At 41.7% G+C, this 23,412-nt stretch overlaps 1 protein-coding gene across 9 annotated transcripts in view; it reads right to left on the bottom strand.

The window, feature by feature from the left end:
- Positions 1–4,462: 4,462 nt before the first annotated feature.
- Positions 4,463–23,412, bottom strand: part of garnl3 (GTPase activating Rap/RanGAP domain like 3) — a 76,827-nt gene continuing 57,877 nt past the window's right edge. For 3 of the 9 annotated variants that reach the window (XM_085793076.1, XM_085793080.1, XM_085793078.1), the window contains exons 18-31: positions 22,785–22,899; positions 22,600–22,626; positions 22,367–22,471; positions 21,352–21,468; positions 19,353–19,519; positions 18,052–18,210; positions 17,487–17,553; positions 16,423–16,530; positions 14,332–14,450; positions 13,640–13,775; positions 11,042–11,101; positions 7,835–8,053; positions 6,426–6,546; positions 4,463–5,348 (exon numbers count right to left, since the gene is read on the bottom strand). In XM_085793076.1, the coding sequence (XP_085649202.1) occupies positions 5,180–5,348; positions 6,426–6,546; positions 7,835–8,053; positions 11,042–11,101; positions 13,640–13,775; positions 14,332–14,450; positions 16,423–16,530; positions 17,487–17,553; positions 18,052–18,210; positions 19,353–19,519; positions 21,352–21,468; positions 22,367–22,471; positions 22,600–22,626; positions 22,785–22,899 (1,689 nt within the window). In that variant the 3' untranslated portion in view covers positions 4,463–5,179. The remainder of the gene's footprint in view (positions 5,349–6,425; positions 6,547–7,834; positions 8,054–11,041; positions 11,102–13,639; positions 13,776–14,331; positions 14,451–16,422; positions 16,531–17,486; positions 17,554–18,051; positions 18,211–19,352; positions 19,520–21,351; positions 21,469–22,366; positions 22,472–22,599; positions 22,627–22,784; positions 22,900–23,412) is intronic. The other 6 variants (XM_085793077.1, XM_085793082.1, XM_085793083.1 and 3 more) reach the window with 3 other exon arrangements.

The raw sequence follows: 23,412 nt of genomic DNA, 5'->3' as shown, positions 1-23,412 counted from the left end.
ACTACTGGATGGATGGATTGCAATGAAATCCTGTTCTGACATCATGTTTCCCCGAGGAAGAAGTGACTCCCAGTGACTCAGCGATAAATTCTGGAGGATGACGGTTGTCGACTGGTGGTGAGTCCTCACATTTATTGTTTTAGTGAAACGTCTCAATAACTCTTTGATGGATTGAACACACACACAGTCATGTTACTGTCAGGATGAAACCTGCAGTGACTCTGTTGATCCGTCTGACTTGTCATCTAGCGCCATCATCAGGCTGCAGACTCGTCCTTCTGCTTCTAGTTTGTTTATTAGGAGAGAGAGAGAGGCGATTTTTCAGTTTCACCTCACACGTCTGTGTAGTAGGTTCTCGTTCATCCAGGTCATGGTCGTTAGCTGCTCTAATTGGAGGCACTTCTCACTTCTCACTCTTGGCAACATTTCTCTCCTCGTTCAAAAGGCTTCCTCAGATCTAAAATCTAATGTTAGAGTCCCAGGTATTTGAAACCCTTGGGGCTGGTCCTGGGTGGGTTGTTGTGGGGGTCGTAAAGGTCGCCTGGGCCTAAATGTGACTTTTCAGAGCCGTCCCAACCTGCCCTCATGGTGAGTTGTTAAGATTGCAGGGATTAAAGCGTCATTGGACTAAAGCATAGGCGGTTGACAGTTTGGTGTTCAAAGCTGCTGAGTGGGTCATTGAGGTCATGTTGTGAAGAGAAAATGTTATTTTTATTTATCTTAATGACATTTTCCAAGCATTTACCGCAGTGCTGAACTGAGGCCATTTTGAATAATGAAAGTTACTTATTGTTATATAGTAAAATGTTGAACCTTTGATACGTATCTGTGTGTAGGCTATATAAGTGTTTGAAAAAATAGAAAAAGCACACACATCCCTACGCTGGGTGCCAGACAACACAAGTAAATCATAGGAAAAAGGAAAGTCCAGCAGAGCTCCAGAGCAATACTTTATTATCACCAAAAAGGAGAGTGTAAGGTTTCGGGACAGAAACCCTTCCTCAGAATTAAGTTACACCTTTTTTGGTGATAATAAATTATTGCTCCGGAGCTGTTGTTGGTGTGGACTTTCCTTTTTTCTATATAAGTGTTTGAATCATATTAGAAGGGTCAATGCAAAACATTTTTTAGTTTTTACGACTTAATATCAATATTGGCATTGGCTGCAAAAATCTAATATTGGTTGGGCTCTGGTTTGGGCCTTAAAAATGTAAAATCACCAAAGACTCCAAGTGCATTCTGGGAATCTATTCGAAAATTAATTAAAGAAATTGTGACTGCAAAAAGCCTCTACCATGAAATTGTAAAAACAAACAAATAACGAGGCAAACAGTTCAAATTTCATAAATATTTATTACATATCAATGAACAGAATCAACTACTTTCACAGCAGTGGTCTACAGCACTTGTTTAAAATAACTGCTCAAATAATAATAATCATAATAATAATAATAATAATATAGTTCAGTTTCATTTGAGGCCACATTTGATACACAAACATGTACAAGTAGTACTTGGCATTAAAAACGATGGCAATACAATATTTTAAGACACTTGGTGTTTTTTTGTTAATTTTCTTTCGTTTTGATATCACAGAGAGGTTCAGCAACAGTCTAAACAGTAAATATAGATTCAAATACAAAAACAAACGAACAAAAACGAACAAATAAACAAACGAAAAAACAGTGAAAATGCCAAGGGGAGGTAGAAACAAGGAGTACTTGACAGAAATACAAGGGAAAGAGGAACAACGTAAGTGGGAGAAGCAGTGTTTCCCACAGTCACCCACACTCATTCAGAGCAATTAACACTAAAGTAGAGTTACCTGTGTACTGTAAACTCCCCCTCCCTCTTCCTCACCCCACCCCCACCTTCATCCTCTGTTCTTCTTATTCCCTTTATTAGTTTTCGGAGCTGTGTTATGAGGGTGTTAGGAGGGTTCACACCGAGACAGGCAGCGGGAGGGCATGAGAGGAGGAGGAAGAGGAGGAGGAGGAGGAGGGAAAGGGAGGAAGAGGAGGCTCATGCATCAATGTGAAGTGCTGCTGCAGTGTCGTGAAACCACCACACAGAGGCGCTCTCTCTCTCTCTCTCACACCCACACTCCAGCATCAAGAGTCAGACAGCACCACTGATCCCAGCCGGCCTCTTTTAATAATAATAATAAAGCTTCCTGCTTTGTTTCCTGCTTCTTGCTTTTTGTTTTTTAACTGAGCATCTTAGTGTTCATGACTCCAAACATTTCCCCTGCTTCATGTTTGATCCAGCTTCAACACTGATGCGTTTAATTAATATTCTCAGGAAAAATAAGCTTCTATTAGCTGATGTTGACTGTCACTATACCCACTGTTGAGTTCGAGGCCAAACTTTTACCCCGCTGCTTCATCAGGACACTGCATTTGTTTCTATGCTGTTTTCACCTGGCAGATGCTGCAGTGCTGCATAAACAGAGAGCAGAGGGAAATCCTCTTAGCAACCTGGACTAACACGTATTTTTTTTTTTTTGTCTGTAGGCTAAGTGTTTTTTAAAAATTTCTTTTACCCTCTCCACTGGTTTTGTTCTTTTATAAGAGTCCTACAAAAAAGTCAAATGATCCCTGTACAGTAATTAACCTTCATCATTCAAATCATCAGGATTTTCTCAGTTTGGATTTGAGACTTGATGCTGCATTCAAGTCACATAGTTTAAACTGTAATTAGGAGCAACTGAGGAGGAAAAAATGTCATGTCAGTGGGAGATAACAGGAATTTCTGACACTCACTTGATGAAAAAATAATTTGTGAACTGCTATAATTATGTAGCACAACAGAAGTGAACACCACGTCTATTAAATTGAGGTTTAATTACAAAGATCAGCGGTCTCTGGGTGAGCGCCTATTGTTTTGTATTTCAGCAATTGGTGATAAATGATTTCTGAGTCATAGATTTGAGAGAAAACTCATAATTACAATAATTCAATGTGACTTGAATGCAGCATCAAACCTTTCAACAGACACGGTTCAGTACAAACTGGGAAGGAAGTCGACTGAAAAAGGTGTGCATTGAGAGGGGAAATCAGGGTCTAGTGAAAGATGCTATTGAGATGCATCATGGGAAATGTAGGATCCATCAAACACTTAACAGTTTGAATACCCCAGCCTTTGCTGCGACTGTTTTAATCCGCCTCTTTAATCCATCTCTTATGCATTCTCCAACTTTATGTAAGTGCTAAACTAAAACATTCGAGTCATCTGAAAGTTTGAGTTTAAAACTGTTCAATTTTACATAATGAAAATAATAAAGTGTGTCTCAGTGGCTGCAGGAAGTTATTGTGCAGATTTAAGGCTGTATGTTTCTAGGTAGACTCTGAATGATGAGCAGTTCAAGTCCTATTGGTTTAATTAATAACATAATGTCTAATTTTTGATCACCTAATATACATTTATTGTGTCTGCATTGGTTTTCAAGTCAATGGACAAATGGTGTTTGAAACTCACTGCGTGTCCAGTGAACTGGTCAGTTTGTTAGTGTAAATCAGTGTTTCCTTAGTTAGTTTGATATATTTTCCAGTTTTACATGATTTTCAGTTGTAGTTTTTCCACGTTGTAATTTAATATTCTAATACTATTAAGTTTAAATTTCAATTTTCAGTCACTCTTTACTGGTTACTTTTAGTTGGGTGAAGGCAGCATAGTTACAACGGTCTCAGTTCTCTGTGTTTTCTCTATTTATATGAAATGCTTTCTGTGAATTTATAATAACTTACATATTTTGACTTTCTACATTAATGTTTCGACCAGTTCACTGCCTTTCTGCACCTTCCACATACAGAAAGAGACAAAAACTAAAATTATTTCACATTTACTTTTATTTTAGTGTAAAGTGAGTAGTATCTTTTTGACAAAATTCTGCTTTTACCATCTCAGTTTATGACAATATATATGTAGTCTTTGCCTTAAACTTGTTGGTTTTATCTATAGTTCCCTCACTGTACCACCGTACATAACAGTCTAGTAAGAAAAAGAAAGAAAAGGAAATGCTTTTTGTTCCTTTTAACACCCACACGTCTTCTCTCATCTCAGGTTGTGGTTTGCTTTATGCCGTTATGTTTGGTACGATGTTTCCAGAGGAGCTAATTTTGGCGCAGAAGACACAATACTTGTAGCGAAGGCGTGTTCATGCAAGATTTTAAAGTCGGCTCATTCTTGTTAGGGTAAAATGTTTTAGTGCATGTGCCTTTGAGTGAGCGTGCCTCCAATGAGCGACTTTATCCTTAATGGAAGGTGGTTGTGGTTTCACTGTAGTTATCTAATGTGGACTACAATCATGGCTGCTACTGTCAAAGACGCCGCCAGAATACGGCGGCTGTGCGAGGTGTGGTTCAGTGGAGGATGCTGGGAAATGGCACTTGTGGGAGACTTTGCCTCCAGCCCTGTCTACCTGTGTACTGTGAGTTAAGGAGAAGAATAAGGACTAAATATGTGCAGAGAGCATAAAACATCATACTTTTTTTTTTACTAAATATGGGAATAAAATGGATTTTTATAATATATCTATAAATGTGCATCACAGGCATGACAAGCATACACGCCCGTCACTGTGTATGCATTTTCATGTATAAACAGATGTACACATACATATGCATATCATACAACATTTGAAAGTGGAATCGGAAATAATCACATAATATACAACACATATTAAGCTCTGGCAACTTCCGAGGGCGTCGTCGTGAACGCAGAGACTTTTTAGTTGAGTTGGGCCTCGGTGTAAAGATTTACATTCAGTTTGTGGTTTGGGGATCAAACCGTAATCAAAACGTTACTTTCGAAGCTGTTGCAGAGCTCTGAATTAATTAAAAACCACCACGGCGTCTTACACAAACCTCATCGCCTCTTTGGGTTATTTGCTGCGGCGGGGGCAACACAAACAAACACCCAACACACAAGTGGCTGAGGGACTGCTCACGGAAAAACAAACACGCACACACAGACACGGCTTCACACTCCCACTGCACCCATCTTGTCCGATGTATGGAGAGACCCAAGGTACAGGGATATAAACAAACAAAACAAAACAAAACAAAAAAAATAGAGGATCCAATAAACAACAAATTTAAAAACAAAACCAACCAAAACTATAAAATAATGGTGACAGTACAGGAGTGGAGGGGCAGAGAAGTGCACAATGGGATTGTCTTCACTTTAGGTCCAGGACATCTTCTTCAAAGGATGTTGAGAGGGCGAAGGCGCTGGCGAGGGGCGGGCTCTCCGCTCGCAGCATCACCTTCTCCGGCTCCGCCTCCGAGCTGGACGAACAGTGCAGCTGGACGTCCAGGTCTGCTTCGATGGACTCGGAGGTTAACCTGCTGAGCACAGAGAGACTCAACAGCTCAAGTACAAATCACTTAAAGACCCCCTAAACACAGACTAGAGAAATCTAACTATCTATATTTTGTTTAACTTCTCCTTTTACTAATCTATGTATTTTCACTATGTAGTTCTCTCCATTTGTTCTATCTCATTATTAATCTATTTATTATTACTTGTTGTTATTATTACTATTTTCATTTATTTTATTTTATTTTATTTATGTCTTGATCCTACTGTATTATAATTTGTATTTACTGTAAGTACATTTTTGACATACAGTATCCCAGTAATGGGAAATGCGGGGAGGGAATGGGAGGGGGGTTCGGGTTGAAAAAAATATGTTCACAATAAGTCACTTAAACACTTGTCTTGAATATGGATAAATTCAATACACAGAATGTTCAAAAAAAAAAAAAGACCCCTAAACCAAAAATGTCCTTTTTGAAATTATTAACATGTCAATTTAGTGTGTGGGGGCTCTGCTACAAGGCATTTCAGGAGCAAAATTGCTAATCCACGACGCCATAACTGAGCATTTTAGACTTGAAAATAAATGCAGTTTCAAAACCAGAGTCTGAAAAAAACTGGATTCAAATTTTCAAATTGGAGTCAGTTTTCATGCGTCACGAAACTAGCAACCAACCGTTGATTTTGTTTGCATCTCATTTGTTGTTCACTGTGATGTGATCTACTTACACAGCCAGATGTTCATGCATGTTATCATTAGTTGCCGTGGCCCAGAGGTTTAGTCGCCGCCTTGAATGCGGTAAGATCAGGGTTCGGACCTCGGTGCAACTTAGCAACACGGTGGCGGTGGGCGGGCGCAAGTCATGATGCATTTGCATACTCATGAATATTCATAGAATCTGGATTTTTTTTTCAATGAGGGAGAAATAGTACCTGTTTTTATCCTATTTGGGAGCTTTTTTAAACAACTTTTTTGTGGGAAAGCAATTTTAATCAAAAAATAGTCATAGCAGAGCATTTTTACAAATTTTAAAATGCCTCTTTAGGGGGACTTTAACGCCTCAGTCTGACGTGCTGCTGCTGCTCATTGAATGTGTCACCGTCACCTGTCGCTGTTTGTTGACGTCAGTACTCGAGCTTTGGGCTCTTCCTCGGTGTTCTTCTTGCTCATCCTCCTCTGTTTGACCGTCCCACTGTCCGACTTCCCGCTCGGCTCCTCTGTCAAACCTTCATCAGAACCAGGGGACGGAAAACAGACAAGACTCAGACAAATAGTCCGACTTTCTTTGCAGAGAGTTCAATATGAAGACCAACAAATATCACAAATATCTGTGATATGAAGCTGTAGCCACCAGCTGGCTAGCCTATCTTAGCTGTACGCCTGTATCTTTTTTTTTTTTTTACTATGTTTTAGTTGTTCTGTCTCCCTTTCTGTTGTACTTCTTTTTATACCTGTTTTAATTCTTTCTCTTGTCTGTTTTTAAATAATGTTAGCTTTTTATGTTCTATGTAAAGCACCTTGAGTTGTCTTGTTGCGGAAATGTGCTATACAAATAAACTTGCCTTGCCTTAACTTAGCATGAAGACTGGAAACAGAAGGAACCACAAAACGACAAGTTGTGGGTTAATGTTTGTCCTCTACTTTCAAGGAATAGCCGAGCATAGACCACGCTACTTGGTTATAGCTTAAAAGCAGGGGTGTCAAACTCGTTTTAGTTCAGGGGCCACATACAGCGCAATTTGATCTCAACTGGGCCGGACTAGTAAAATAATAGCATAATAACGTATAAATAACGAGAACACAAAAAAATTTCAAGTAGGCTACATTATTAAGATGTTTACAGTTAGTAACTGAACTGTCCTCCTTTTACAAAACGTCACGAACAACCTGAAATTTCTTGAGAAAGGTATGTGATATTTCAACAATATTATGTCTCTTCTGTTTTCTATGTAATTTTCACACTTAGTAAATTCATCCTGGCCACACATTTGAAACCCTTGCTCGAGGCACCTTAACAATGAGACAAGCTGGATAATTCTTTAAAATAAGCTAAATCTAACAGGCTGCCGGCCTATAGTCTTACATTTAGCAGAAATAACTATTTTTAAGCAAGAAAGCCAATGTGTAGGCCTATATTTCTCAAAATGTTAGATTACTGCCTTGCCTGAACACACACTGGACAGTTTTAGGCCTGATGTTTCTCCCTCCCAACAACTGGGGCAGTGTGGCCTGATTTGAAGCTTGTCACAAATGATTACGTATCAAATTAATCCTCATGTGTGTGTGATTATTTTACTGCTCCAAATCGAGTCAGAACCGGCCGGATCTTGAAGGTTATGGTAACGTGATTATAGCAAATAGCTAATGGGAGCAAGAGTGAATCTACAAATGGCAGGTGTGTGGTCTTGCAGCACTTTTTAGATGCTTAGATTATGTTATGTTATGTTTTTAGATTATACAAAGACAAAGAAAACTCATTATTAGGTAGACAGGTCTAAGAGCTTTCCAGTTTACCCAGCAGCTCCTTCCGCGTGCGGCTGGCTATCTCTTTGATCTCCATGCGGGACAGGGAAAGCGAGTGTGTTGCAGAGATGAGAGGAGTCGAGGACACCATGGTCGGGGCCGGCGCCGTCAGGACCTTGTGCACCAGAGGGGACTTGAGGGGTCTCTCGATGCTGCGGCCCACCAAGTTACAGAGAGGGATCTTGAAGATGTGTTTACACGAGGCTTCACCTGGGGGAGGGAAGGAAACCCAGAGGAAAAGGAGGATGGAAGAAGAAAAAAAGAGAGGGGGGGCCGTAGGGGGGGTAAAGTCAGGAAAGAAGGGATAAGACACATGATGAGTAAAAAAAAAACAACATTTAAAGAGAAAAGAAAGAGGAAACAAATAAAAAGGGGAGAGGAATGTGTGGCAGTGAATGAGAAATGTATGAAACTCTCGGCCTCAAGCACCAGAGTCTTTTTGCATGTTTTAGTCTTTGAGCTACAGAAGCTGCTCATATGCATTCAAAGCAAACCAGACACCGAATCTTCTCTCATCCTTGAACTTGATGTTTTAGTTCAAAATTGGTTACATTATGTTGATTTACTGATTGATATAGGAGAAGGTTGATATGGTCTTGTGTCTGAATGCTATGAAGCTGGAGGCAGCAGGCGGTTAGCTTAGCATAATGACTGGAAGCGGAGGGAAACAGCTAGCCTGTCTTACAAAGTGTGAAAATTCACCTGCTAGCAGCCTTACAGCACAGTTTTAACACTTTAGTTTTTGTACAAATTGTTGGCTGGCATATTTGTTGCTGGCCAGAGCAGACTAGCTGTTTCTAGGTTTTCTGATTAGCTAAACTAACCTGCTCCACCTGCTCCATATTCTTCTGTAGCATAGGGCCTACAGTAAAGACATGACAGTGGTGCTATCAGATCTAAACGATGGCCCTTCATCGTTTTCGGCACCTGTTTTCTATATTTTCGGTGAAGAATGTCAAACTATTTCTCTCAGTGGTGCATTCAAGGACTCTTAACATTTGCTACAACTAGAAGTTGTTCTACTATGGTAAAAATCACAACACAAACAGCAAGCAAACATAGGCTACTGTCAATGTCAAAAGCTTAACTTGAAAAAAGCAAGTCCTTGAATGCATCAGTAGAGAAAGTTGTCAAAACAGATGGGTGCTTACAACAGCAGGCATAGTGACAAAAATGTTTATTATGTTGAATAACTAACTCCAAGCCTCAGAAAGTCACTGTAAGCAACAGCTTCCTAAAGTAATGTGTGTTAAAGAATATGTAACTGGGAGCTTATGAACTAAAATAAGCAAAAAATAACCTTTTTGTTGATTAATAAACCCACAATCTCTGCTTCAGTCACTCACAGTCATATTGTATTTTGACGAATCTGTGAGTTGACAACCTGACATGACAGGATCAAACCTCCATATTGAAATAAAGACACTATAAAATGAGTAAAAGTCCAATTTTCTGCTACAGCGAGTGATCTCAAACCCTCTCATCGCTGCCGTGGAGAGCTAAATGTGATATAACTGTTGAGCTGTAGCCGTTTAGAGCAGACCATCTATTATTCAGCAGCACAGAGTATAAATGCTTAAAGTCTGTTTGGGATACATTAAATGGGTGTTTGCAGTTTTTCAGAGGGCACCGACTGTCTGCTGGTGGAGCTGCAGTACGTGTGCCAGCCTGCAGTGCCCTGCTCTGACCACCAGGGAGCAGTAGTGTTGCAGTTTAGCAGCCACACACACACACACACACATTTGCACACACTCGCCGTACACACTCTGCTCCACTGAGGCAGGCCGGTGGTATAGGCTATAACATGGATGAGACTGAAATCCTTGTGGAGGCTAATACGGCCGCACAAAGAGGAGCGTCTCATCTGAAATGTCAGCGGGTGAGAGGTGAGTTAAAGAGCCGCGGAGAAAAACAGAGGGTCAGTGCCGACGTCTGACAGGTACACTGTGTTAGTGTTGTTACAGATCCTCTCTCCTGTACCTGTGCTGTCACCATACAGCTATAAAAAAAGAAGAAAGAAAGAAGTGAAAATGGCAAAAAAAAAAAAAAAACGTGGCAAAGCATGCAGATATGTGGAATATACAATCGCAAAAAGAGATCAATATATTCCACGTGCGTCTCTGGACCCGGGGAAGTGTCACGCTCCATCACACTGGCGGATGGATGAAACAGATCTGAATGTGAGGGAGGTTGTTTCAGCTCTAATTGGAGGATGAATCTGTAGGTGTTTGGTGTGTGTATGTGTGTATATATATGTGTGTGTGTGTGTGTGTGTTGAAGCCAGTGGAGGTGCAGTGGTAGGTGGCGGCTAACAGCCACATCAGTAACAGCATCTTGTTCACATTACTGATGCGATTACGTCAGATCAAACCCTCCCCGAGGAGCAGATACAGCAGGTGCACAGGCAGTTAAGAGGATGGGATTTTTGTCAGCGCCCCTTCCACCTCTCTTTCTCTCTCTTCTTTCTTTCTTTTTCTCTTCTTCCTCTCTCCTTCACCCCCTTCTCTCCCCTTCTGCTACACCCTCCTCCTCCTCCTTTACCTTCCCTCACCCTCAGATTGTGGCACCGCTGTTTGGACAACCACTTTGGATCGAAGAGAGGGCTGACAAAAGTCTCCATGGCGACAGTGCAATCTGTAAATCATGCTGCGGCAGACGTGTCTTCTCCGTCCCTCTTTCCCTTCTCTCCCTCCTTCCTTCCCTCTCTCTCTCTCTCTCTCTCTCAACCTCCTGCTTGTACACAACCCCTCCCTTCTCCCGCTCTCATCCTCATGCATACCTCTCTCCTGCGTCTCCTCCTCCTCCTTCCTCCTCCTCCTCCTCCTCCTCTGGTAATTTTGAAAACCCTCCGTCTTGATCAACGTTATCTTCCCTCTGCCTCACTTTTCTTTTCTTTTTTTTCAAAACTTTGCACTCTGCATCATCCCTCCACCTCTCATCCTTCTCTCTCCTCCTCACACTAATGCGTTAATTAGTTAAGACAGAAGAAGGGTGGTGAGGAGGAGGAGGTTGGGGGGTGAAGGAAGGAGGGAGGAGGGAGGAGGGAGGGGGGGTTGGGGAAGACATAATGTTCACTTAACATTCAACCAACGTTCAAGTCAACATGCCGCCTTGGAGCAGACAGGGTGATACACTCTGGGAGCACGTGCATGTTAGTGAGGCGCCATTTATGAGCAAAAATTTTCATGGACCGAGTACCTTCAGCATCCTTAGACATGTACAGGGAAAGCTTGGTACCATAGGGGATCCGTATAGAATCTGAACCAGGGGATGAAGAAGAGGGGTTACACACACACACACACACACACACACACACACACACACAGTACACACATTAAGGATCACACACAAAGTATAGGTTTTCCACTGTAACGTATATATAGCCTATGCCCCGGTGACGGCGAATCATATGCATAACCAGCTGAAAACAGGGGGGGAAAGAGAATGAGAATCCCTCGGAGGGGGAAAACGAACCAAACCAGCCTGAAAGCATCACCATCATCATCATCATCATCATCATCATCATCATCATCAAACCCCGGCCGTCCTCGGCTAATTGCAGCAGCCACACAGCCACAGACCCTTCCTCCTCCGCCCTCCCTGTTAAGCCTTAATGGGACCTGTAAATACCCGCCCCCCCCCCTCAGGAGAAGCCTTGATGCCTTGATAGTTGCAGCCAGCAGCAGTGAGACAAGCGGGACATTTTTCATAATTGTTTTCCTCCAGCTTTGTCCTAGATGGACGCATCCTAGGACGACTTTGTGTCCTTTTTTTTTTTTTTTTCTTTTTAAACCGGCTAGAAAAAAAGTCTAATGAACGCTAAAGGAGTTGACATTGCCATCAGCCGTCGTTCTGTTGATTCATGCTGAGCTGACAAAAGCCCGGAGTCAATGACGACGACGACAACATCTACAGCTGTGCATCACAAATAAAAAACCCCATTTTCAGACAGTTGTTAAGCGTCTGAAAGAGGTCAGCCGCGTGCATGGGGAAGGGAGGGGGAGAGCGACTGGTCAAATATACAATAAAAGAAGAAGGAGGAAGCGGGGTGAAAGTGGACTGGGGGTGGAAGGGAGGGGCCGGTGGTATTGATCCTTAATCATCCTTGAAAGCTTTCTCAGCCTCTGAGGACACGTATTGTCTCTCTGGACGGCGGCGGCAGCGGCGGCGGTGGTTGTTCCTCTTGAGGTAATCTGCAGTTAGTAAGATTGTAACGATGCTTTTGCATGTTTTTTTTGTTGTTTTTTTTTACCCCCTTTTGCCTCTGAATCATCATATTTACAACTGGCAACAAAAGCAGCAGCAGACTGATTGTACGTACAAACAAAGTATCGTGTGTGTATCCACAGACTCGTTTCTCTTCTTTGCCCCGGAGCTGCTTTGTTGTCCCAGAACTATTAAAAACATATCAGTGAGCCGACACTGTTACAGCGGGTGACATGTTCCGAATTCATTACACACTGAACATTGGCCACTGATGTTGTTGTTTTTTCTTTTTTCTTTTTTAAATCAGGAATTTAAACCCACATGTGCCGTCCTGCTGCTGTAAATACTCACTAAGTCAGTGGGTCCTTGAATGCACCAGCAGGCAAAGTTTTCTAAATGATCCCGGCTCAGCAATGAAATGTAACAGGGGCGATAAAACAAGAGCGCCGAATTGTTTCACTCCATTTTCTTATTCTCCTGTTAAAGGCTCTGAATCTCAATCAGCTTGTTACTCTGAGAGTCATGAGCTCCTGCACCGACACAAACTTTTCTCTCTAAGCTACAACAGGTTGTTTTGTTTCATATGAGAGATTTTCTGTATTTCACATTTTTTGTCAGTACGTTTCTCAGTCGGAAAACAACACCGTAAGTTTGATCATCGCTTCTTTAGTCATAGAAGCAAATGGCTGCACGAAAGATTTGATATTAAAGGGATAGTTCAACATTTTGGCAAACTGCCCATTGCCATAATCCCTATAGTTTTAGGAGTAGATTCGTTACCTTTAATTGTCGGTGCAAGATATTTTTAGAACGGCGGAGCAGAGCTGCAAGCTGTTCAGAGCTACGCTACGGACTCTGAGGCTAATGGGAGTTTTTTTTCGAGGTAAATTCATTCAAAACCGCTGATGTGCTTTCCTGCCGGGGGCAGTTTTTCAGCAAGCAGTCTCTGCATTTGCCCCGAAAACAACTCTGTCTCGTAACGTTCTGTTATTATCTCATAGCGTGGTGAATGTGTAGTTTACAACTTGTCCACCAGAGAGTTTTGGAGTTGTTGGAGTTTGATGAGGGAAACCAAGAAATCCCAATAGCCTCTGTAGCGTAGCTCTGAGCAGCTCGCGACTCTGCTCCGCCGTTATAAAAATAGCTTGCACGGACAACCCTTTAATCTGTATGTCAAATTACAGAATTTGGGTAATGACCTAAAACATTTTTATCTATAAGCTTATAGAACTTAAAACAGAAAAGAAAAATCGGAGAGGAGACTTGTTTCTGTTGTATGCTGCAGCCGTCGTTGAGGGCATCGGTCACAGTTACGTCAGGGTTATAAAGTGTGAAAAGATGAGGTAATAGCCATTGGAAAGACGAATGCAATTTAATATCAACCCATGATTCAACTCTGGTGAACTAACCGGCTAAAGGCTGCGGCTTCAATGAACCATCCTGCTGAGTCAAGTTTATGTAAATGGACCCTCAAGCTCTGGGGCAACAGAGCATCCAAGTCAAACAGCTCTGCCGGCAAACCCAGACATTAAAAAAAGAAAAAAAGAAAAAAGACTTCAGTATCATCAGCCTGCGGTACGTTTGCCTTACCATCACCGAGTGGCGAAGGGAACACGGGCATCTCGTAGCCGGTGGGCGTCTGCGGCGAACTCTGGGAGCTGGTGTCTCTCGAACTGCAGTTGGAGGCCGAGCTCACCGGGGCCGACGAGACAAAGTAGATGTCCGACTGTGTGTGGAAAAACAAGAGGGAGACGGACAGAGAGAGAGAGGGAGAGAGGGAGCGTGAGTGCATGATTCCTTCCAGGAGATTTAAAGAAGAAAGGGACAGAATAGAAAGAGGCAGGAAAGTAAAAAAAAGAATAGTGGAAGAAAAAGTGTTTATTTGATGCGAGGTGCACTGTGGTCTAGCTTTAAATTATCTATGCGTATGATTTATGAGTGTATTATTGCTTCGTAGCCATGCATATTGCCGGCTGTATTTCCCACTGGGCTAATAAAGATTGATTGAAATGAGAGAGCTGAGACAGCTACTTCTATAACGCAGTGTGGTCTGAAAACACTGACAACACTCTCGACATGGAGGAGCTCTCGCTATAGTGTGATGTACACGCACACACACACACACACACACACACACACACACACACACACACACACATAATGCATTTCTACTACATAATAACCCGGCCTCATAGAATAACAGAATATAAAGGAAATAGATTATTGTCGAAGTGCCAGCTGACACAGTGCTGTTGTGTTGGACGTCGGCCGGTCGTACTGACCCGTGAAGCAGACAGCTGTAGCTCCGGGACCACGGCCGTGTACACAAGGTTGCCGTTGACCACCAGCCGGATCTCAATGGAGTCCGTTGTGAAGGCCAGGATGTAGGGAAACGCACAGACTGCAAAGAAAAAAAACACAAACATATACAGTGTTAAAGGGATAGTTCAACATTTTGGCAAATTGGCCCATTGCCATAATCCCTAGAGTCATAGCAGTAGGTTCGTTAACCTTTAATTGTCGGTGCAAGCTATTTTTAGAACGGCGGAGCAGAGCCGTGAGCTGCTCAGAGCTACGCTATGGAGGCTAATGGGATTTCTTGGTTTCCCTCATCAAACTCATCAAATACACAATCCAACAACTCCAAAACGCTCTGGTGGACAAGTTGTGACCTGCATATTCACCATGCTATGAGATAATAACGGAAAGCTACGAGACAGAGTTGTTTTCGAGGTAAATACAGAGTCTGTTTGCCGAAAAACTGCCCCCCGACGGGAACGCGCATCAGCGGTTTTGCATGAATTTACCTTGAAAACTACTCTGTCTCGCAATGTTACGTTATTATCTCATAGCGTGGTGAATGTGCAGGTCACAACTTGTCCACCAGAGCGTTTTGGAGTTGTTGGATTGTGTATTTGATGAGTTTGATGAGGGAAACCAAGAAATCCCATAAGCCTCCGTAGCGTAGCTGAGCAGCTCGCGGCTCTGCTCCACCGTTCTAAAAATAGCTTGCACCGACAATTAAAGATAACGAACCTACTCCTAAAACTATAGGAATTATGGCAATGGGCCAATTTGCCACAATGTTTAACTATCCCTTTAAAAGCGAAGAAGAGAGCAGACGCCACCCGACAGGGAGACGCTGTGTCACAACTTCAGTCGAGTCTGTCTGGGAAAAAAAACCCCTACCAAGTTATAACATTTTGAAATTTGTTCAACTTCCACTATACGAGACATTTAACAGTTTCGCCCAGAATGGCATTTTGAAATGTCATCATTAGCTGATGATGACGATGTGTGCACGAAAATGAGCTCAACAAGGTGAGAACAGGCAGCGGCACGGCATTGAGGCTGCGTCGACACAGCAAAGAGCTGGTGGATAAATGAGCTGAGTGAAATACAAGTTATTTGTGGCTACGCTATCAAAACTTAAAGCTGCATTATTTAGTTCAACACATGATGAAGCTGGTGACAGGTGGAGGGGGAAGTGACCAATCAGCAGCCAGGCAGACGAAACCTGAATGTGCACACCTCTGAGTGACATGTTTATCTGCATTAGTACTTCTCCTTTTTTGTTTTTGCTTTAAATGATTTAATAGAGTCTATTGACTGACTGATTGATTGACTGAAACCCTCAGGTCCTCATGTCACTTTATAAAACAAATATTTTTGAAGTTTGGAGGTAGATGTGATGATAAGCTTGAAAAACTGTTCAACTAAGTTTCTTCACTTTCACTTTGTTTAATATATGTAAAATCCAGTAGATGAACATAATTAGCATTTGACATTGACATTTAGCTTCTTTTAAATTAAATTCTGTGAGTTTATCACTTTGCACATGTTTAATTGGTCGACAGTTAACACAAACTGATATTGATATAATATCGATAACAGCAGCTTTAAGAAGTCGCTTTTAAATTAAGGATGTTTCAGTACATTTGGTTTTACTACTCAGCAAATGGTGTTATTGCTTGTTTTGGTGTGTGTATGTGTGTGTCTGTCTCTGTGTGTGTGTGTGTGTGTGTGTGTGTGTGTGAGAGAGAGAGGAGGACACATTATGGGATGCACTGTCGCCTGGAGCAGCAGCATGTTGTTATCAACAGGCTTAGAGGTTCAGTTTAGTACCAATTGTGTTTTCCCTTCATCACCTTCTGCATTAATCATAACACACACACACTAACACACACACACACACACACACACACACACACACACGCACACACAACACACACAAGTAATCACACTGGCTAACTGGATGCTTCTGGCAACGCATGGTGTTTCCAAGGCAACAACAGCAAGCTCCGGCCAGGCCAGCGGCGGCAGCATCATGGGCAGCAGGGTGGGGTTCAGGCATTGTTGCCGTGGTAACCTACCGATAGCGTTGGGCATCTGGTTCCAGCTGAAGTGGAAGTCCGAGGTGTTGGACTGGATCATCGGTGTGGAGCCGTTAAACGGACAAACTTTCTTATAGTAACAAATATCTGTGGAAGAAATGAGAAAAACGAGTTTAACCCTCATTTTTTAAATAATTTTAACCTTTTAAATGCCATTTTGAAGACTTCAAACTGGCATTTAAAGGGTTAAAATGATCAAAATCATTGAATGTTTGGTAGTTTTAAGCAGAGCTGAAGGGGTTAAGAGATTTATGCAAAAGAAAGCAGAAAAAAATATTGATACATGATGACTTTATAGCAATTCTTATATAGTGTCCATTTTTGGCCACTATAGGGTTCCCAATGGGTGACAAACTTTAAATCTGACACCACGTAAAAAATAGTAATGCAATGAAATCAATGTTGGTGCTAATTTTTTGACATATCCAAGACTCTAATAACCAGCAATGCCCCTACCTCCCACTATTCATTTTATATTTGTTTTTTAAATAAAACAAGAGGCAACACGTCTTCAGACTGGCATTTAAAGGGATAAAATCCAGAGAATTTATGAACATTTGGTAGTTTTGAGCAGAGCTGAAGTGGTTTAACAGATTTATGCAAAAAAAGCAGAAAAAAATATTGATATATGATGATTTTATAGCAGTTCTTTTGTGTGTCCATTTTTCGACACAAGGGTCCCGAAAAGATGGAAATTGGAGGAACCCACAACTTTGAAATCAAGATGCTTCAGTTTCTTTCGTTTTCCTCCTGTGTTTTGACTAAAAAGACTAAAAAAGGAGCATTTTTATTTTAACGCAATGAAATTTGAGAGCTGCTCGTCCTGTTGTCCACACATAGAAACAATCAGCGCACAGACAAAAGGTGACAGTAGATGTCTATTTTTCCTAAATCTCTCTACCTTTTGTCGTTTTTCAGGAGCATTGTGTGCTATGATTTCTATTCCAGCCGCAGCCAGAGACAATACATCACGGCTCAGCTTTGACATTAAAAGACCTGAATCAAACAGTATGTGAAATGCTGAGAGTTAAAAGGAGACTCACAGTTGTAACACAACAGCAGACCTGCCTCCCCGTCTTCATACACATCAATGGCTGCTACAAAATTTACCTGCAGGCAGAGACGAGTCAGTTTAGTGGAATCAATTCAACAAGATCCAAAAGGTCAGAGACGAGAGACTTTTTTTCCTCCCCCCCCAACAAATAATAATATCAGGCCTCGTGCACCCTCGAGGTAGTTGTGCAACCATCGAGATAATATCAACTCTATATTTCTGCTTTGTCACTTAAAGCAGAATAAGATGGTTTATGGAAACAGCTGCTCGTTCCCCAGTCGCCTCATTTTCTCCTCCCTCCCTCCCTCTCCTCTGCAGCTGGTGGCTGTGAATGACAACGTGTTGATTCACTGGAGCAGCTTGGTAATCAGAGAGGTAAATAAAGCGACTAACTGGGTCAACTGAAGGTCCCAGTTCTGCTCGACAACAGTGAACATCACAGATAGTATAAAAAAAAACAAAAAAAACGGGGAATTAAAAGGAAACCACCCAGGGTTGTTGTTTTGTTTTTGTTTTTTTTAAACATGTGCGTGCACACTCTGTTCCTGCCTCACCCTGTTGGCGTCGACGTGGTGTAGCCTGTAGGCATCTCCAGTGCTCTCATTGATCAGGTCAAACTGATGTTTGTAGGCCACGCAGATCATATTGTCGTTTTCCCCGGTCGGCCCGTCCACCAGCGCCATCACCACGGGCGGGTCACACAGGCAGATCTCCTGATGAACGGAAAACACACACACACACACACACACACACACACACACACACACACACATTAGTTTAATCACATTACAACTATCAACACTGTGTAAATATATTTTGGATGTTATTTTATCATATTTTATCATTATTATCAATTAGTATTGTACTATCATACTGATGTATTGTTATTTTTTATGATATTTTGATTATTATCATTATCATTAGTAATATACTGTTATAGTACTGTATATACTATACACTGTTGTGTTGTTAATTTTGATGCCATTTTGCTTATAAGTTATTTTACTTCTTCCTACTCCTTTTAGAACATGTTGTCCTTTTGTTTGTTTGTATTTTGTAGTTGTAGATGTTGTTTTATTTAATATATACTTTTTATTTTATACTTAAAATAAAACTTTTTAATGTTTTTGTCTTTTATTTTTCTCTCTGATCATGGAGATTGTGTTTAAGTTTTGTTTTATGCATGTTGAAATAAAGATTTCAATTCAATTCAATAAAGATTTCAATTCAATATAATTTTTTTCTATTTTTGTAAATAACTGTTTATACACTTGAAATAATTTTGCACATAACTCATTATTTATATCATTTTATATTTGCATATGTGTCTACTTTTTTTACCCTGTATGCTACAATGCTACTGTAACAACCACATTTTTTCCATGTGCGGGATGAATAAACAGTCGTATGTCTTTAACAGACTTCTGTGTGTAATGTTTTAATAACTTTACAACAGGGGTTTTTCACTCTGTCTGTGGTAGAAAAACAGGCTTTACATTTTTGGATCGACTGTTCCCATAAAGCTTTGGGGTATTTTGTTTTATATGTATATGTTTTGGCACAAGTGGAACCCATTAAAACTGTGCTGAATTAGCTTTTAGTGGTGTCTTTTGGAGTATTATCACCAGATTAGTTTGACGCGGAAGTAAACTTAAAGCCGTCATGATGATTTTCAGCCAGTTTCTGGGTTTAAAAACAACATTTTTTCTTATTTCTATGTGGATTTATTGTATTTATATGGAAATTGTGACCTGAAAAGGCATCCTCAGAAAATGATGTCATCCTCCACTTAGTCATTCATTCCCTCACACGTCCATTTATTTCATTTATTCTTATAAACGTGGAGCTGCTGTACCCGTATGTACTGAAACTCCTCGACTGGCGAGTCTGCTCCCGCTGCGACGGCGCTGAAGCCTTCGAAACGTGGATGTTTCCTGGTGATGAGGAGGAGTTTGTTCCTGATGGCTGCTACTATCCTCAGCTCTGAGCCGTGGTGGGTGTTGATAGAGTACAGATGACAGCCTGGGACAAAAAGGAGGGAGGGGGGAAGAGGAAGAAGAGGAGGAGGGGGGGAGAGAGGGTGAGAGAGTGCGGGGGAAGTACACCGGACATGTGTTGCGCTGTAGGTGCTGTTCCCTGGCATCGCCCCACAGATCGATGCATCCAGAAAACAGCTGGCACGACACCAGCAGCAGACCAAAGGTTGAGTGTTTGCACCGTGAGCCGCTTTCATTAAGGTCACAACGTCCTGCTTTAGGCCGATTAACAGTCATTTTACTCTCATCAAATGTTAATAATCTTCACGAACACCATTTGCATTAGATAATTAATCTAATCTAATTGCATTTACTTTCCAAATGAAGAGGACAAAGCCATATAGATGCTGTCTTATTACACGATATGTAAAGGATTATATGTACAGCAGACCAGAAAAATGACACTAAAATATAAAAAAAAAATCAAGCAAATTGAGAAAATTTTACTTAAACAGAACTATTGACAGTTTTCAAAGGTATATCTGTCTATTTTCACATTGAGAAGTAGATAAAAGACCTGATACAACTCGTGTTTCCGTGGCTAAAAATGGAGTTAGCTGAGCACAAAGACTGGATCTGGGTTGGCTGGCTCTGTCTAAAGGTTTTAAATATATATATATATAAATAAATAAATAAATAAAACCCTGCCTGCCAGCACTAGTGCTCTCTAGCTCACTAACTGACATGTTATATTTCGATCACCAATTACCCACTTTCTCCCGGCGGTATGTGATTCGATCCCAATTCTCTGTGTCCCAATTTGATTCTGAAGTCTTGATCCAGTAAACTGACAAAAGGGGGACGAGTGGTGGTGGTGGTGGTGGTGGGAGAGTGGGGGGGGGGGGGGCAGCAGTATACTTTGGCTCCTACTCTTAGTCAGTGCTCTGTGTTGGCAAACTGTTGACTCCTGTGCTCCGGTTAATAGTTCCTAGATCAAGTGGGCAGATGATAACCACTTGATTTGATTAACCCAGAGAGGTGAAGCCTCAAATTAACTTCAGATACACAGTCAGGAACATGGATGCTGTTGGTTCCTCATCACTTCCATTGCAAACACAGGAGGAGCGGAGATTTTAATGTGGATAAGTGTGAACACGAGGAATGACTGAAGCACTAGCTCTAACTGTGTTAAAATGGGAACCTGATATACTGTAGGGTTAAAATAAAGATTTTAGCCTCCACATAACCTTGTTTTTGAAGCTCAGACTGAGCTTCTCTGCTGGCTTTGGTTTATAGCAAGAGCTTGCTCGTTCACCGGTCACTCATAGGGGCCACGCCTCCAATTTTACATAATTTAAAGCTTTAATATAATTTAAATGGATGAACTACATAAAAATGTATCCTGCACAGTTGTCATGAAGAAGGAAATATTCTTTGTACCAGGGTCTATAGCAGGGATGTCAAACTCATTTTAGTTCAGGGGCCACATAGAGCGCAATTTGATCTCAAGTGGGCTGAACCAGTGAAATAATAGCATAGTAACCTATAAATAACAAGAACTCTAAATATTCCCTTTGATTTAGTGCAAATGAACCCTCCTTTTACAAAACATGTTATGGACAAACTGAAATTTCTTGAGAAAAATGCCTCTTCTGGCTTCTATGTACTTTTCACTCTTGGCAAATTCATCCGTATGTTTGACATCCCTGTATCCAGCCTCTAGTGGTCATCCAAGGAACTGCAGTTTGTTATACTTGGAAAAACTGTGACCCAGCCCTTGCAATCCTAAATGAATCTGCCTTGGATGTTTTATCTCTGGAGATCACTGTATATTTAGCTTGTTTGTTGTGAGGATTAGTTGTTGCATTTGTGTTGTACCTTTAGTTTTCTCCAGTTTGTTTTCCCGGCTGTCACACTTTCCTCTGACGAGCTGCCTCTCCTCCAGGCCTCTCTTGAGCGTGCTGAGTCTGAACACATAGAGCCGAGCGTCCTTTCCTGGAAACAAAACAGAACAAAAACCTATAAACAAAACAACAAAAGCATCTCTGCTTTGCATTAAGGTTACTCTTAATTTTTTTTTTTTTTTTTAGCATCCACCCACGGCCAGACAATAGCGTTGTGCACTGCAGAGAGGATTACTAGGAGGCTTCTTATGGCTCGTGCTCGCTCTGAAGCTCTATCAAAGCCCACACACAGTCGTGACAAATGTTTCCACTGCCATCGCATAATCACTATCAAAACCGAGTCAACCCTGTTTGTCAATATTAGGGTTAGCTAATCATCTGCAGGGTAATTAATTACATGCTCTTCTGGTCGGAGCAGACATGAGACAAATCCTGCAGCTGTTTGTGAGTACACAGCAACTTCCTTGTATAAGCTATTTGTGTTTTTTCTTATGCTTTATCTGGCTGTTTGTCTGCATATCTATCAGTGCTTTAAAAGCCAACTCTGCTCTCACAGTTGAGCCCAGTCCCAGAGGATAAACACACACACACACACACACACACACACACACAAATGGATTGGTTCTCTATAGGTCAGCTTCCTTAGATCACGGCGAGTGATCAATGTGTTCACCGGACCAATGGAGGTGGAAAGGGTAAGCAGGTACTCGACAGCACAGAGAGAGAGAGAGAAAGAGAGAGAGAGAAATGACAGATGAACTAGAGAGAGAGAGGAAGAGGAATAATGTGAAAGAAAATCGCTGTAAATACTGTTATACAGCAAAAAAAAAAAAAAAAAATAGCGTGAAAGGGAACATGGTAAAAGGATGGTGCCAGCAGCGAGGCAGACTGTGATGTGCAGGGAGGAAGAGGAGGAGGAGGGGGAGGAGGGGGAGGAGGTGTTGAGCAGTTCTCTCCTGCGTCTTGCGGTCTGAGCCTACAGTACCTACCTTTGTCAGCTCTGGTGATAAGCAGGTCCTGAGGCTCGAGAACGTGCATCTGCTTCACCACCATGGTTTTGTCAAACACCTGCACCGGAGGCAGCGTCTGCAACTCTGAAATATGACGCATAGGTAATATATATCAGAATAAAAAGAGGGTAAGAACTGGAAAAAATATTAAAAATGAGATTGAAATATGAGTAAATAATAATAATGATAATATTGATTGTGTAGCAACCCACCGGCGTTGGGCAAAGCCGGATCGGGGCCTGAAACATGGACAACATCATTATCACCATCGTCATCATCATCACGTTAGTTAGTTAGCTGCTGGCCTTGGCGTTCTGCTGAGCTCAGTATTGAGTGGATATAGATGAGTGGCTTTATTTCAGAGAACATAGGGACATATGGATTAGGGTGACCTCACCATCCAGCAGCATGACCCCTGCTGTGTCGGTGGCGGCCAGCAGAGACTGACCCCAGGAGTCGCCGCACACGATCTCGTAGGGGAAAGTGCTGCAGAACGACTGGGACTCCCATGGCTGCAGAACACACACACATAGACGTTACACACAAAACACAGCATTAAAGGGATAGTTCACCCTAGAATGATATTTCGCTCATTATCTACTCACCCTCATGTTGACTAAGGGCTGGAAGAAGTTTCAGATTCCTCCGTGGCTTCTCTGAGTTACAGGGGGTCTCGGCATAGCAGTGCATGTCCATATAACGGTTGCAAAGGGACACCGGAGCTCTTCGTAAAAAAACACACACAAAAAAACATCCAAATACCTCCATGATGCTCGTATGTAATGTCCGTCTTGTGCTGAAGCCCCAAATTGCGTAATTGTCCCGAAAAAAATTAAATAAGTCTATATTTTAAGCTTGTTTGTAGCGGAAGCTTCTCGAAGCTCCTCTTCCTGGTCCGTCCAAATCTCGCGTGATTCGCAGTAACCGCACTGACGCATACTGACGCCGGCGCAAATCACGCGAGATTTGGACGGACCAGGAAGAGGAGCTTCGAGAAGCTTCCGCTACAAACAAGCTTAAAATAT

This window comes from Trachurus japonicus, chromosome 12 (assembly GCF_045865225.1).
Source record: "Trachurus japonicus isolate A0001 chromosome 12, Traja_1.0".
Taxonomy (NCBI): Eukaryota; Metazoa; Chordata; class Actinopteri; order Carangiformes; family Carangidae; genus Trachurus; species Trachurus japonicus.
Note: the sequence above shows the minus strand (reverse complement) of the source record. Positions and strands in the feature narration are given on the sequence as shown.